This window comes from Mus musculus, chromosome 5 (genome assembly GCF_000001635.26).
Source record: "Mus musculus strain C57BL/6J chromosome 5, GRCm38.p6 C57BL/6J".
Taxonomy (NCBI): Eukaryota; Metazoa; Chordata; class Mammalia; order Rodentia; family Muridae; genus Mus; species Mus musculus.
This window is the reverse complement of record NC_000071.6, coordinates 115,570,155-115,585,502: the sequence shown is the minus strand read 5'-3', so window position 1 is coordinate 115,585,502 and position 15,348 is coordinate 115,570,155. Positions and strand designations below refer to the sequence as shown.

Sequence of the window (15,348 nt, the reverse complement as noted above, 5' to 3'; positions counted from 1 at the left end):
CAGTCCTTCATCAGAGTCTCAGCCTCCCAGGCTCTCAGGATCTATCTGAATACTTCGTGAAACCTTTCTCAACACTCATTCACTCACTCCTCAGACAAAAAGCAAACCTCCTCTAAATTACTAGATGTCCCTACCCCTACCAGAGGCCATGCACGGTACCTGATGCACCGGGAATGAGCTGAGGTCAGGTTCACATTATCTCCACCCAAGGCAGCCAAGGCCCTTGGCATATGCAGTGGGTACACAAGAGCACGCAGAGAAGGGAGTCCTACTTCTTACTGCAGAAGCATGGCCAGGTCAGGGCACACACAAGGAGGAAGGCTCCAAAGGCTCCTATGCTAAACATTTGGTCCCCGGCTTATGACACCATTGGCAGGTGGCACAATCAGGAGGAGGGCCTGGTGGAAGTGAGTCAGGTCAACAGATACATGGGCACCTCTAAGACCACGGGCCACACCAACTCTTTTCTCCTTAAGTTGAATTTCTCAAAGAGTGCCATGATGATAAAACCCACTGACATACAGGACTCAGAGACGGGTAAGATCCTAGGGCCAAAAAAGACTGTGAAGCTCTGAGTAGAGCTTTCATTTGCGCACGTGGATGGAAGGTGACACGGTACACACAGCACATTTCATCATACACAGACCACACACAGACACAAACCTGCCACTCCTTCCAAACGGAAGCTGAGGACGGGGCTGAAAGAGCTATCACTTCACAGCTTACTCTTTGGTACTTTATCTTTTTTTTTTAATGACTTTTTCCACGTAGCTGAGTCTATGTTCACTATGTAAATGCAGTGCCAGCGGGGTCAGAAGGCGCAGGGTCCCCTGGAGCTGGAGTTACAGGCGGTTGGGAGCCACCATGTGAGTGTAAGAGCAGTAAATGTTCTTAACCACTGAGCGGTCCTTGCACCTGGCCTTTACGAATCTTACACCCTCTGCAATGGTTACCTCTCATGATTAACTGATGCAGTGCAGTCAGCAGGAGTCGACGAAGGGGTGTCTAGACTAGGGCGGCCTGTTTATGGGAAACTCTAACTAAATGAACTGACAGGACAAGACCCTGTATGAAAGAAGACATCCAGCTAAGGACAAGCAAGTGGCCGCACACCTTCTCTGCCCTTGACTGCAGGTGTGAAGTAACCAGCTGCTTCAAGTCCTGCCTTAACGTCCCCACGGTGACCAGCTGCAGCTGGAACTGTCACTGAAATAAACTCCCTTCTCCCCAAGTCTCTCTCTTTTTTTTTTCTTTTGGTTTTTTTGAGACAGGGTTTCTCTGGTAACCCTGGCTGTCCTGGAACTCCCTCTGTAGACCAGGCTGGACTCGAACTCAGAGATCCGCCTGCCCCTGCCTCCTGAGTGCTGGGGTTAAAGGCGTGCACTAGCACGCCCAGCTCCCAAGTCTCTTTTTGTCAGGGTGTGTCACCTCAGCAACAGAAATGAACTAGAACATTCTATGAAGATATAAGTACTTAAGACACAAAGTCTAGAAAATGACTCAGTGGTTAAGAGCACTTGCCACTCTTGAAGAGCCCGGGTTCCCAGTACCTCCATGGCAACTCAACCATCTAGAACTCCAGTGACAGGGAATCGACACCCTCTTCTGACCCCTGTGGCACTGAATGCTTGTGATGCCCATTCATGCAGGCAAAACCCTCACACACATAAACAGGAACCCAGAAACAAACAACAATGAAACAAGACCTAAGGTCCTAACCCTCAGCCTAACAATGCTGCAAACAAGCCCACAGCCCGGAGCACTGGAGTCACAGCCAGGGACACTGGTTGTGGGAGGGCAGGGGTGGGGTGGGGGTGGGGCCGCTGGGGGAGTTCCTGTGGCTGCACTCCTGAGCTCATTCCTGCAGACAGCAGTCAGCCCTGAAGCTGAAGGAGCAGGGACTATGAAGACAGCCTCACCCCCCAGGTCCCCGCAAACCCGCAGCCCCTTACCGGCCTGGGCGTCAGCCACAGACAGCTTGGAGAGCAGAAGGGCTGCGGCGACCCCTTCGGTGACTGTGGGGACCTGAGTGCCCTGGGAGGCCGCCTTCTCTACTGTCTGCATAAGCAATGGCAGAAAGTCCAAGGCCTGCAACAGTGTGTCACCTGTGGAGAGAAGCACCTTAGAGAGCGACATCCTGGTCTGCAGGGGTGACATTATTACTTGAGAAGACATTACCCACCGAGGTGTGAACCCGCTAAAGTCCTTCAGTTAACTTGCTAAATATATCAAAGAACAGGAGACGAATCTGTGACTTAAATTCTATAAGCTTAAATTAAAATAAATAAATAAATGAAAATCAAAAGAATTCTATTAATCTGATCGTCAGCTACCCTCCCCTGGACAAGGACAGGGAGGCTAAGCGAACGGCAGGGTGTCACCAGCTGGCTGATAGAGAACCACTGCCAACTTCAAGCAACCAACTCCAACCTGCTGTTCCCACACAAGGCAACCTCTAGACCCAAACCCCAGGCTGAAGCCAGCTGCTGACCTGTGAAATAAACACACTAAGGAAATTAGCACAGGCCTTTATCCCAGTGGGCAGAAGATCTCTGTGAGTTTCAGGCCAGACAGGGCTGAGAGAGAAACCCTGTCTCAAATGAAAAAGCAAACTTTTACAAACCAGTTACAACTACAGCTAAACATGACTCATTTTGCTGTTTGTAACGACTCATATACTTCAGGCTGCCCTCAAATTCAGCAGGCAGCTCAAGATGACCTGGAAGTCCTGCCTCTACCTCCCAAGCGCTGGCATTTCGGGCCTGAGCCACACTGCCCAACTGTGACGTCACCTCTACAGCCCGGAGAACTAGCACACATAGAGATGGAAGTGGTCTTTTTTTTTTTAAACAAGGTTCAAAATCAAGTTTACGTAGCACTGGACATTTTAAATTCGTGATCTCAGTACAACACATTCTGATTGTAGGTTCTTTCTGGATAAAGTCCAGCAAGGGAAGAGGTCACTACTGTGGTACCTAGAAACTTGTCATTAGGACGACTGTTCAGTAAGTGAGCCCGGAGAGAGAGCCCCGTGGGGAGTGTGCTCAGGAGGCAGGACAGCTCACCTCGGAAGGAGGCCAGCATGCACTGCAGGTAGGCGTGCCGCACTGCAGAGGTGGACGTTTTAAGGCTGAAGACTTTCTTGAACCAGTCCGTAAGCTTCTTGGGCACTTCTGTAGTGAACCGGTTGCACCAGAGCGCCAGGATGGAGACGGCGTGTACCAAGGTACCTTCGTGCACTAGGGTGAGGGACAAGGCCAGTCGGTCTGATGTCTTAGAACCACATCAAACCACAACAAGCAGGGTAACAAGGCAAGCCAGAGTCCGGGGAGGAGGCAGGACCATGTCAGACAATCCCCAGCCCTGCTAACTCAAGGAGGCACGCCTTTAGAGCCTTTCGGAAGGCTGACTGAAAACCACGGTCAAGAGGGTTGGGCCTCACCTGCTGGGACTGGATGCCCCAGGATGAGGTAGTACCAAAGGGGGGCTCCTCCTCCCTGAGAAGGGGAGGGGCAGTGGGGGAGGGCTCTATGAGGGTGGGACTGAAGGGGTGCAACTGTGACTGGGATGTAAGGTGAGAGAATGGGTGTAAACCACCCACTCCCCATGCCACAAGGAAGTACCTTCCTGCTGCAGGAAGGGGATGAACAGCTCAGCCACACAGCCATTCAGGACTTGACCCGACGGCCCCGATACCACGTGATGACTGAGGCTTCCAATCCCTGAAAGGCAGATTCTCGGGTTGGCCCCGCCCCTGCACAAAGCCACAGACAAGGCTTCCTGCGACTGCCCTGTGGGCACGTTGGCCAGCAGCCGTGCCCTCCCCAGCCTATGATGGAGCCCTCACAGGCTCCATCATAGGCTCTCCTTCAGCTTCCCTCCAGGGTTTCCTAGCCTGAGAGTCAGGTTAACCCTCCCCCACTGTTCCAGCACACGGTCACAGCCCAGGGAAGAAGCCCTACCTGAAAGGACACTCATCTTCTGGGCTATGATGGTTAGCTTTCCTTCTGAGCCTGCAAGGGGATAAACAAAAGTGCTCGTTCACACCGGCACCGCTTGATGACACGCATGTGCACTCCGGAAGCAGCCTTGCGGGTGTGACACTGGGTCTAACACAGCAGTTTAGAACCTTTGCTTTCTGACTAAAATAAAGTATTACATTCCATGTTCCAATACTCAAAGGCATTATTACCATCTTCACGTCGTTCTTTCCATCTTTTCTGACATGCACACAAAATCACCAATTCTTAAAGACACGGACACTGCCCTCCGTTCGGTTGTGTGTGCGCTCTTGCTCTCACGTGCAGAGATGTGCCCTTACCCACAGCTCCTCCAGGAGCAGACTCAGGAGAAGGTTCCAACCTTGCTCACCTCCAAGGATCGCAAACAGGTGCTTGGTCAGGGCCTCAGTGGCGGAGGAGTCACTGCACTGGCGGGCCAGGTTGCGAAGCGCCAGGACCGCTTCATCCATCAGGCGGGGGCTGTTGGACTTCAGCTGATCTGGACACACAGAGCCACAGCTCAGGGCGCTGGCAGCCGAGCGTCCAGACTTACCTCTCTTCCCAGGGGTCCCGGCTCTCTGACCTCAACTATCAACCACCTCGGGAAAGGACCTCCTCCCCTTGAAGGGAGTAAAAGCCTTTTCCTTTTCATTTATTTAACATTTATTTACTCTGTCTGGGGGAGGGGCTGCCATGGCACACAGTACAGGGCAGAGAACAAACTGTGGGAGCGGGCTCTCTCCTTTCATCACGGGGTTTCCAGGATTACACTGGAGTTTGCATGCTTGGCAGAAACCACCTTTTTAACCCAAGGAGCTGTTCCCCACCCCTTTTCAACAAAAAGCTGTCAGATACAACAGGAACTGCCAGGAGCATCAGGGGCTGCAGAGGTCTGCTTGTCCAGAGTGGGCAGCACACTCACTTGCCAAGCCTTTCACGATGTCCAGGGCGTACTGGCTGAGATCGAGTGTCACTGAAGCCAGCAGGCTGGAGATAGCTAAGGGGACAGAAAGCACAAGCCGTCAGTTTCAAGAGCTGGTGCCCGTTCTGCCCAGCCTGGTTAGCTGTGTGATGACAAGCTCGCCTTTCATCTTGACAAGGCCACAAAGCCATCAATCATACCCTTGAGCCAGGGCTCTGCTCTTCACATCAAGTCCAAACTGTATGGAGAAAGGGTTACTACTTGCAATGGTCTCCAGGAAGTTCGCCAGCCTCAATAATTGTGGAAATACTCTAAGTGGAGACTTTTCCAGGTCTCCAATGAGACAGCACCTGCTAGGGCTACAGCAGTGGCTCGGCACTGAAGAGTGGCAGCTGCTCTTCCAGGACCCACAGCAGGCAGCTCACATCGACCCAGGACTCCAGTGCCAGGGTTCTGATGCCTTTTCTTGGCCTCTGTGGGCGCGCGCGCGTGCACACACACACACACACACACACACACACACACACACACACACACACACCACACACACACACACAAATACCCCTCAGTTGACAGTGACTACACATCACACTCACAGCACAAGCCCTCCTGTTGCCAAGCCAATAGGAACAGGACTGCATGCCAACACCTGCTCCCCCCAACCACTACTCAGCAGGAACCTACTTTCAATAACATTCTCTGGGCTCCTCAGCAAGGACTTCTGTATGGTGGGCAGAATCAGATCCTTAAACTCTGAGTGGGACATGAACCGGAGCAAGGGGGCACAGTTGTCCTACAGAGGAGACAGAGTCAGGCACCCAGCCTCAGGGGAGGGGCATGGTGCAGGGCAGTGCCCAGGACGAGCTGTGCACTCACCAGCAAGTACTTGGGAGGCTTGGCTTTGCTCATCAGAATGTTCTTCACGTAGAACTCCAGCAGGGTGCTCTACAGGACAGAAGGTCCACGGCTTCAGTTAGGCATGGCTTCCCACCCTCTGGGCTCACCACTCACAGCCCAGCCCGCTAGCCTTCTTGACACTCTGCCCTACTTGCTCTGCCCAGCTCTCTCCTGGCCTACTTCTCCTTACCCCTCAGTCCAAGTCAGAGCCCTCAACTCGCCAAGTTCCTGTTACATCTATCAGATGGAATTAACTAGGTAACAATCTCTGACTCAGTGTGATGAGGGTCCCAGTCCTCTGCAGTGTTTGGTGCATGGCAACTGCCCACGCAGGTGAAGAATCAACAACTGTCACCCCAGTGTCCACGCCAGGATTCACACAAGCCACAGGGAGAGGCCACAGGACAAAGCGAGTCCCCACTCCACCGAGCCCCAATGCAGCAAGGCCACCGGCGCCATGCTGGACACTTACCTTATGCTGGCTGACCGCGTCCATCTCTTTGTGGTTCGTGCAGAACTGCACCAGCAGCCCCAGCATGGCAGCATAGTTTTGGCTGGGCTCCAGGCTAAGGATGGCTGAGAAGTACTGCTCCACCAGCCCAGGGTTCTGGAGAGGAAGTGGGTGGCCGGGGAGTCAGACAGCAGCGGAGGTAGAGATGGCGCAGTCTATCTCCCGCCACCCCCTCCCTTACCTCCTTCCATAGCTTAGTGAGCTTCTTCACAGCACCGTCCACAGCATGCTTGTGGGAGCCGCCCAGCACCTCCAGCAGCAGCAGGCACTGCACCTCCACCTGCCGGGCCAAGGGACTACTTAGTCAGGAGAACCTAGACATAGGCATGCTGTGACCCTCAGTCGGCCACAGACATCAGCATCGATCCAGCTTCATCGGTACGAGGCTCCTTCCATCCCACCCCTCCTCTCTCTACCAACCCCTGTCCTACATCCCCGCCCCCTTCTCTGAAGAATGATATGGGTGTAAAGAATGCAGAGAGTGCATATGGGTAGTCTGCCTGCCTGCATGTCTGTACACTGCATGTGTGTGCAGAAGGCCAAAAAAGGCCATCAGGTGCCCTGGACCCGGGCTTACAAAGAGCAGTGAACCACCACATAGGTGTTGGGAATCAAGCCAGAGTCTTCCACGAGAGCAGCCAGTGCTCTTAACTGCTGAGCCATCTCTCCAGCCCCCTAAATCCTGTTTTTTACCTACACTGCTCATTTGTGCATTTATTTACCTACTATACACAAGGAGACTAGGTGCTGCCGTACATCTTCCAGTTCAGAGAGAGAAAACAATATTAAACAAATAAAGACACAAATGGGGATGCAGCTCAGAACAGCATGCATGAAGCCCCAAGTTCACCCCCAATAACAACAATTTAAAAAAGACACGATGTCAGTAAGACAGCTGCCATTCAGAAAAAGAATAGACAGTCCTGGTTAATATACTTATCTGCCTAGACTTGTCCTCCACTAAGGACCAAATCCTACAGGCAAGAATGGTGGACTCCTTTGTTCAGTACTTAGGAGGCAGGGTCAGCCAGATCTCAGTGAGTTCCAGGTCAGCCTGGTCTACACAGTGAGTTCTAGGCCAGCCAACAAAGTGAGACACCGTCTCAAAAACAACAACAAAAGAATAAATTTTTAAAAAATTAAAAAGCACAGATATTAACAACTGCAACTAAACATCAGGTGCATGTTAAGTGCTGTGGGAAGTAGGGTGACATTGGGCACGTGGCACTGCCTTTAACTCCAGCGCTCAAGAGGCTGAGGTCAGCGGATCTGAGCTCCAGGCCAGCCAGGGAAATCTCCACCACTGGACCATAAATGATCAGATCAGGGCTGGTGAGATGGCTCAGTGGGTAAGAGCACCTGACTGTTCTTCCAAAGGTCCAGAGTTCAAATCCCAGCAACCACATGGTGGCTCACAACCATCCTTAACAAGATCTGACTCCCTCTTCTGGAGTGTCTGAAGACAGCTACAGTGTATTTACATATAATAATAAATAAATCTTAAAAAAAATGATCAGATCACAGAAAACCCTTCTACAGTCATGAAACCCAGTAACACCAGGGACCACAGTGGCTAGGGAGGGTCATAGCCTTCTGTACGATTATATCCTTATGTGCACCTACCACACTGCTCTATCAGCCAGGGTTAATTAAGAGCTCTACAATTAAACAAGCTTGCCCACATCACATTCAGAAGCCTACTGGGGTTCCCTCTCTCTGAGATGATCAAGAGTCACCTCTCCTCACAGAAGCCCTCAGCCACATTCTCCGGCTGTACCCTGCTTCTCCTCAGCACGGCCCCAGGCTCCGCACCTGCACGTCTCCTCCAGGAGCTTCTGCTTAAGCTCCACCGCAGCTAAGGGCTCCTCAGGGTTACCTACACAGCAGCCCCAGCCTCTCGTACAGGGCCAGTCAGTGAATGGCTGAATTAATCATGTATCTAACAGACAACAGGATCAGCAAAGGAAAAGTCCAGATTCTAGTCCCATACAACAGATGCATCCTGTCCTATGACACAACATGCTACGGCCAACCCTCCTACTCACTTGGTCAGTGAGGTTCCACAGGCTATAAGAACTCAGCAGAGATAAGCCAAGGACCTTGCCTATTACTAACCATCTTAGTAGAAAGCCACTCGCTGACAATGAAAGCCACGCTCTGGAGGGCTGCAGAGTCAACCTCATGCCAACTGCTGCAGGGAGACGTCAGAGCTCTACATCACCACTGCCAAAGGCCACTCCCCAGCTGTCCCTCAGGGTATCTAGGTAGGAGAGCAGACAGACGGCCACCTGTCTGTCTACCGGGCTGGCTACTTTACCATGAGATGGCTTCAGGTATGCAATACCAATTGTCATTGACATGTAGGTGCCTATGGCCACTGCAAGGCTCCCGGTAATGTCTCTCTGAGGTGCATAGCTAAGTGGCTCTGTCAAATCTCATGGCCAGATATGAGACCCATAACATCACCCCTAAGACTCCTTCCAGATCAACCACACCCCCTGGCCTATACCAAGCATACCTAGACATCAAGAGAAGGTCCCAGCCGGCCTACCAGGTTAACAGACAGGTGGAAAGGAGAAACAGAGAATGTGCAAGGTGCAGGCATAAAAAGAGAGGAGATCAGATGACCAAGGCAGCAGCCAGAGTCTCCCTCTATCACCCTGAAATCCAGACACAGGTGAGAGACTGCTTAGCCAGGAAACAGCACAATCGACATCACTGTAGCCGCTGGCAGCCTGCCTTTCAGTTGTCAGCCCTAGCCTGGCCTCTCGTGAAGGCAAGGCCCTACACCATGCCTGACACAGAGCCGCAGAACGTGATTCCTACGGTACTGAACTCACACCCGCCACCAATGCCTGCCTCTGCAGAGCACTCGGATGCGAAGGACGCCTCAACACCCTGGGGAGAGCTGACCCCCCACGGCTCCAAAGACAAGGGACCTACCAGCTTGTTCCAGATGTCTCCTTGCCGCTTGGCCTTCAGGGGAAAGACAATTCGCACTAGGAGGCAGGTCCAGGTCAGAGCCAGCAAGGCAGCTGAGCCGCTACTCTTGCTACAAAGGAGAAGCGGGAGGAGAAGAGCTTAGTGCGGGGTTCCAGCCTCCACGGGGGATTGGGGGGGGACAACAATGTTCACCCTGTGGCACAGCATGGTGTGTGTGTATGAACCCTCCCCCAACACCATCAGTGATAAACAGGACAAGCGTCCAGGCCTCACTGGCTAAATCCCATCCCTTGATGTTTGGGACAGTAAAAACAAGATGAGGTTGGAGAGACGGCTAAGAGGGGTTAAGAACACAGGTTGCAGCCGGGCATGGTGGTGCACGCCTTTAATCCCAGCACTTGGGAGGCAGAGGCAGGCGGATTTCTGAGTTCGAGGCCAGCCTGGTCTACAAAGTGAGCTCCAGGACAGCCAGGGCTATACAGAGAAACCCTGTCTCGAAAAAAACAAAAACAAAAAACAAAACAAACAAACAAAAAACCAAAAAACAAGAACACAGGTTGCTCTTCCAAAGGACCTGGGTTCGATTCTCACAGCAACCACATGGCAGCTCCCACTGTCCCGGGGACCTGACCCCCTCCCCTGGTATCCTCAGGTTCTAGGCATGCACATAGTATACAGACATACGTGCAGTAAGAGACTCATTCACATAAAATGTACATGAACAAGTATATAAAGCTTTGCCCATCCAGTGCCTCGGGCCCACTGGATCTTTTCTCTACTAACTTGGTTCCTCTCCCCACTCAGAGGCGCTCTCTAGTGCCATTCAGAGTACAAAGGTAAGAGGGCCAGATGTGCTCCCACCAGTGGCTCTACACCAGCCTACCTGAGAAGTTGGCACCACCCCCCGGAGGCCCGCAGCCCCAGGCCCGTACCTGGGAACACATGCTTTGGAGCCAACCCCTGAAGACTGGAGAGAGTGCAGGAGGTTCTTGGCGGTGGCCTCTGGCTGGGCCTCGGCCAGCTGCTGGATGGCTGCCTGCAGGGCTCTGCGAGAGGCTGCGTCTCTAAAGAGGGAAGGAAGGGGTAGTGACATGTGACCTCAGCAGAGACAGGGCTGCTGAAGTCAAGCACTGCTCTTCGGGGGGACACTCATGGTCCTACATTTCAGGGGCCCCTAGGGGACAGAGATGAACCTGATAAACCCACCTCACCCCAGAAAGAGCACAGGATGACAAGAAGGGCAGAATCTATGCTCATGGTGTATATGCCCCATGACTCCTTTATAGCTTTATAAGTGCAGCTAATGATTGCATACATGCGCTGAGATATTATAATAAGGCAGGCAGTGTCCCAGGCCTTCACACTAACAACTTCCCATGAGGTACAAAATGCTATCATCCCCATTTTGCAGATGAGAAAACTGAGGCATAGGGAGGCTAAGTAACTTGCCCAGGATCCAGTAGTTAAGAGCATGAACCTAAGAGTCTGGCTCTAACAACTAGGGGCTCTCCCCACTGCCCCATGCTGTCTCTCTGACACAGTGTCGCTGTATGGCACGGTCTAAGCCCTGGTCTCTGGGGGCTCACCTATATCGATGCAGTGTCAAGCAGAACAACTTGCAGAGCCCTTTCACGGCTCCCTCTGGCAGATCTGAAAGCAGAGTTCACAGAGTCTCAACAACAAGCACAGCGGTGAGTGTCCGCTTACATCAGTCCTGTCAGCTGGGATCCTGGTACCAGACGCCCTAGTAAGCCCCGCACCTTGTAAAATCTCAAGGAGAAAACAGGCACATGGAACAGAAACGCCCCGAGTGCAGGAGACACTTGCTAAACCAACGATGGATAGAAGAAGCCCAAGACCCCAGCATCTCCCTCTCCCTACAGAGCAGGGCTCAGCAGGGCTACGACTGCCTGCTCTGCTCTCCGGCCTGGGCGCTGGCTTTAAACTGTGCTGTTGGTGATGCTCGGAAGGTACTTGCTCACATACAGTCTAATAAGTGGTCTACAAGTCAGCAGGAAGGCCACATGTAGTGAGGCACACCTTTAATCGCAGCAGTGGCCGGCAGATCTACGTGAGTTAAAGGTCAGTGTCACCTACATAGTGAGTTCCAAGCCAGCCAGAGCTACACAGTGAAAACTATCTCAAAAATATATAGACAGACAGACACCCTGTTTCTAAACTAAACAAAACAAAAACTGGTGGGCAAGGTGGTTTAGTGGGTAAAGGTACATGCATACTCTATAAGCCTGACTTTAATCTCACCCCTGGGACCACGTAAAGGAGGAAGGAAGGAGCTGCCTCCAGAAGGTTCTCTGTCCTTCACGTGTGCATCCTGACACTTGTAAGCATACCATACACAAACAGGCATGCACACAAAATGACAACATTTTTTTACAGTTCATAAACCAGGTGTGGTGATGCATGCCTTTAATCCCAGCCCTCAGGGAGGCAGAGGCAGAGACAGGTGGATTTCTGTGAGTTCTAGGCCAGCCTGGACTACATAGTTGAGTTCAAGGAGAGCCTGAACTACAGAGACTGTCTCAAAAAAAAAAAAAAAAAAAAGGTGGGGGGGGGGGGGGGGAGAAAAGCTTAAGAACCAGGACAGGACAGGCATGCCTGGAACTAGACAGCCCTGAAAGCCCAAACCTGCATTTGTCAACTGTGGGAAATACAGAGAGGGCAGGAAGACAGGGAAGAAGGCTCTGAGGAGAGCACTCAGGCCGCTCTGTAAACCAAGGCACTGCCCCACCCAGTGGGCTCTGCTGTAAACCCACCTTCCAAGGAAAAAATAAACAACAGGAAGCCAGCAGGCCAGCCAGAGGGGCAGCCAGGCGGAACAAGAATGCCCTGGCATGCTGGTGAGTCAGCTGGGACAAGCAGGACCCGGCAGACCAGAGCAAGCAGTCAGCAGAGAAATTTGTCTGGGGAAACTCAGCCCCTGTATGAGGTGGATGAAGCCCAGGAGGAGCTTTCTCAGCACGTCCCATTTCAGGAGCCCAAACGATGGAGAGGAAACAAGCAGAACTCCGAGCCTGTGGGGCTATCAGCACTAAGGAAACAGCAGCCAAGCTGACAGACCAGGAACAATGACAGGAAACACCCAGCGCTCGTGTCCGCTGTCCCGAGCTGCAGATGCTCTCACACCCCCGCCTCACCAGCCCTTGAGAGGCATCACAGGAGCTCATGTTCAGCCTAGGCCCGGAGTGTTAGAGGACTGAAAGCTACAGATTCCAGGAAGGAGGCTGGGTGTTCACACCACAGCACCTCACAAGTACAACTTACTTGGAACTGTACATTCAGGGTGCCAGAAAAGCAAAACCACCCTCAAAGACTCAGAGTAGTTCATAAACTGAGACGCAGAATTCAAACTTACTCCATAAACGGGTGTGTGTGTGTGTGTGTGTGTGAGGGATGTAGTACTTGGCAGTTAGCCTGCAGGGAAATCTAACCAGCACGGCTCAGTACAAGCATATACTTGGCATCTCTGCACAGCAGCCTTAACAGACTGGGGCCTTGAGAGAGTCGCCTCCGAGTAGGCATAAAATTATACACTACAGCACTCACACACAGGACAGCTGAGAAACTCACGCAGCAACTGACACCACTTACAGCTTTAACAAACTTGCCTGTTACCCAGGCAACAACAGGTTTGAAGCAGCAGGTGGGAATGTGAGAGAAGATTGGAAGGAAAAGCCAGATGTGGTGGTTTACATCTGTAAGCTCAGCCCTGGGGAGGCTGAGGACAGAGGACAGACATGCACTACAAGGTAGCTGGGTCCATCCAGGGAGACCCTGTCTTGGGAGGGAGGGTTGGAGGGAGGGATGGAAGGTAGGCCGGCTGGTTTGTTTGAGTTTGGTGCAGTAGTGCACACCTATAATTCCAGGACTGAGTGCTAAATAAGGAGAGTGGGATTCAAGGCCATTCTAAGGAGTCCATTCTAAGGAGTCCTTTTCTCAAACAACCACCACTACTCTCCCCGCAAAAAGAAAAGTTAGTAAAATGCAAGCGCCTGTAGGGACTGTTCTCGGGGCGCATTAGAAAACACACATCTCTCAATCTCAGCTAGACTTAGGGTACTTAGCTGGACGCCACCTGCTACCATCTTCTCATGTCCGTGGACATACAAAGAAAATATCTGTGTGCCCAGTATACTGCTCAAGAATCAACATAATTAAAACTACAAATAAGGGGGCTGGAGAGATGGCTCAGCGGGTAAGAGCACCGACTGTTCTTCTAGAGATCCTGAGTTCAATTCCCAGCAACCACATGGTGGCTCGCAACCATCAGCAATGGGATCCAATGCCCTTTTCTGGTGTGTCTGAAGACAGCAACAGTACAGTATTCTTATACATTAAATAAATAATAAATAATTTAAAAAAAAAACCTACAAATAATGGCCGGGCGGTGGTGGGGCTCACCTTTGATCCTAGTGCTCGTGAGGCAGAGGCAGGCGGATCTCTTGAGTTTGAGGCCAGCCCGGAGTACAGAGCAAGTTCCAGGACAGCCAGGGCTAACTGGAGAAATCCTGTCTTGAAACAGAACAAAACAAACCTACCTGCACCGACCCAAATGTTTCAACTGTTTTGAAGAACATTAAAAAAAAAAAGGTGTAGTCAGAAGCAGACGAGCAGGGTCGTCTCATCAGCTCAGGGAGAAAGAGAGCGCGCACCCTGACTTCCCTCAGACACAGCAGTGCAGGAACAGGCAAATACACACCTTTGCCGGCGATGCATCGCCCCAGTTCACTGAGAATCTCTCTCCGCTCCTTCACACTGGCTGTTGTCACCTTCACAGCGAAGCGCTTCAGTGTCTCGGAAACCTGCGAAGACCAAACCCACACAAAGTTTCAACAGACATGACAAACGCTGAGTGTGTGTGTGTGTGTGTGTGTGTGCACAGGCAGAGCTGCGTTCTGACAGCTGGGGCTGGATAACATCTTGTCATGGGAAGCTGCCTCTGTGCATTATGGGGTTTTAAAAGCATTTCTCAGCTCCACCCACTAGTCACAGCCAGTTTCAGCCCACTCTCCTCCTGCCCTAGTTGTGACAATCAAGTCCCTAGATGGTGTAGAATCTCCAGACACAGGGAACAAACAGCACCCTCAGTGTAGATACACTGTCTTCATCCACTCAACATACTTTTCTTGAACTCGGGCAAGGCAAGGCAAAGTTCAGAAGCCTCTAGACAGAAAGCATCCTTTCATAAACACCCCAAAAGTTCACCCCTGGTTGATGACTATGGGTGAGGGAAAGCCTCTTTCCTAAGAGGTGAGCACTGGAAGACTGACGACCACCACCACCACCACCTCCGTCCCCCCCAGCAGGCGGCCCCACCCCCGCACTCACATCAGCAGCACTAACTGCACCAAATACCAAATCAGAGGACCCAAACACCAAAGGACCCACAGTCAATCCTCTGACTTCCACACACAGTGTGGCACAGGCCCACAAGAGCACATTCACGCACACGTACATACCCAAACAAAGTAAATACACCTATTTTTAAAGATGGCTTAGGAGTTAAGAGCACTTGCTGATCTGGCGGAAGACTGAGACTCAGTTCTCAGCACCCACACAGCAGCTCACAGCCATCTGGAACTTCAGTTCCAGGGGACCTGATGCCCTCTTCTGGCCTCTGCAGACACACAGTGCACTAACAAACAGACAGGCACTCACACATACACATGAAATAAGATTTCCGTTAACTAGCCAGACGTGGTGGCGCACACCTTTAATCCCAGCACTCAGGAGGCAGAGACAGGTGGATTTCTGAGTTCGAGGCCAGCCTGGTCTACAGAGTGAGTTCCAGGACAGCCAGGGCTACACAGAGAAACCTTGTCTCCAAACCCCCCCCCGCCCCCCAAAAAAGATTTCCGTTAAGTGATCATGAATGTGGAAAGGGTCTGTCCTGGGGCACTGGGTAGAGAGAGGGGGAGCGGGGGTGGATATAATCAAGATACACAACCTACAACAGTCCCAACACAACAAATACATTTAAAAAGGCAGTACAAGCCAGGCAAGATAACATGCACCTTTAATCCCAGAAGGGGGCAGAAGAATTTCAGTGAGTTCAA

At 51.8% G+C, this 15,348-nt stretch overlaps 1 protein-coding gene and 1 non-coding gene across 3 annotated transcripts in view; both read right to left on the bottom strand.

Annotated features, from left to right (window-relative positions):
- Gcn1 (GCN1 activator of EIF2AK4) overlaps positions 1-15,348 on the bottom strand; it is a 57,538-nt gene that overhangs the window by 37,152 nt on the left and 5,038 nt on the right. For both annotated transcript variants that reach the window (XR_001784681.2, NM_172719.2), the window contains exons 2-15: positions 13,992-14,094; positions 10,861-10,924; positions 10,207-10,338; positions 9,275-9,383; positions 6,513-6,611; positions 6,293-6,427; positions 5,800-5,868; positions 5,608-5,716; positions 4,924-4,998; positions 4,372-4,500; positions 3,963-4,013; positions 3,624-3,722; positions 3,066-3,239; positions 1,953-2,105 (exon numbers count right to left, since the gene is read on the bottom strand). Coding sequence is in view for 1 of the 2 variants with exons in the window: in NM_172719.2 (NP_766307.2) it covers positions 1,953-2,105; positions 3,066-3,239; positions 3,624-3,722; positions 3,963-4,013; positions 4,372-4,500; positions 4,924-4,998; positions 5,608-5,716; positions 5,800-5,868; positions 6,293-6,427; positions 6,513-6,611; positions 9,275-9,383; positions 10,207-10,338; positions 10,861-10,924; positions 13,992-14,094 (1,501 nt within the window). In the remaining variant the exon portion in view is untranslated. The remainder of the gene's footprint in view (positions 1-1,952; positions 2,106-3,065; positions 3,240-3,623; positions 3,723-3,962; positions 4,014-4,371; positions 4,501-4,923; positions 4,999-5,607; positions 5,717-5,799; positions 5,869-6,292; positions 6,428-6,512; positions 6,612-9,274; positions 9,384-10,206; positions 10,339-10,860; positions 10,925-13,991; positions 14,095-15,348) is intronic.
- Positions 4,494-4,554, bottom strand: Mir7029 (microRNA 7029). The gene has a single exon (NR_105996.1). It is a non-coding gene; the product is annotated as a microRNA 7029 (primary transcript).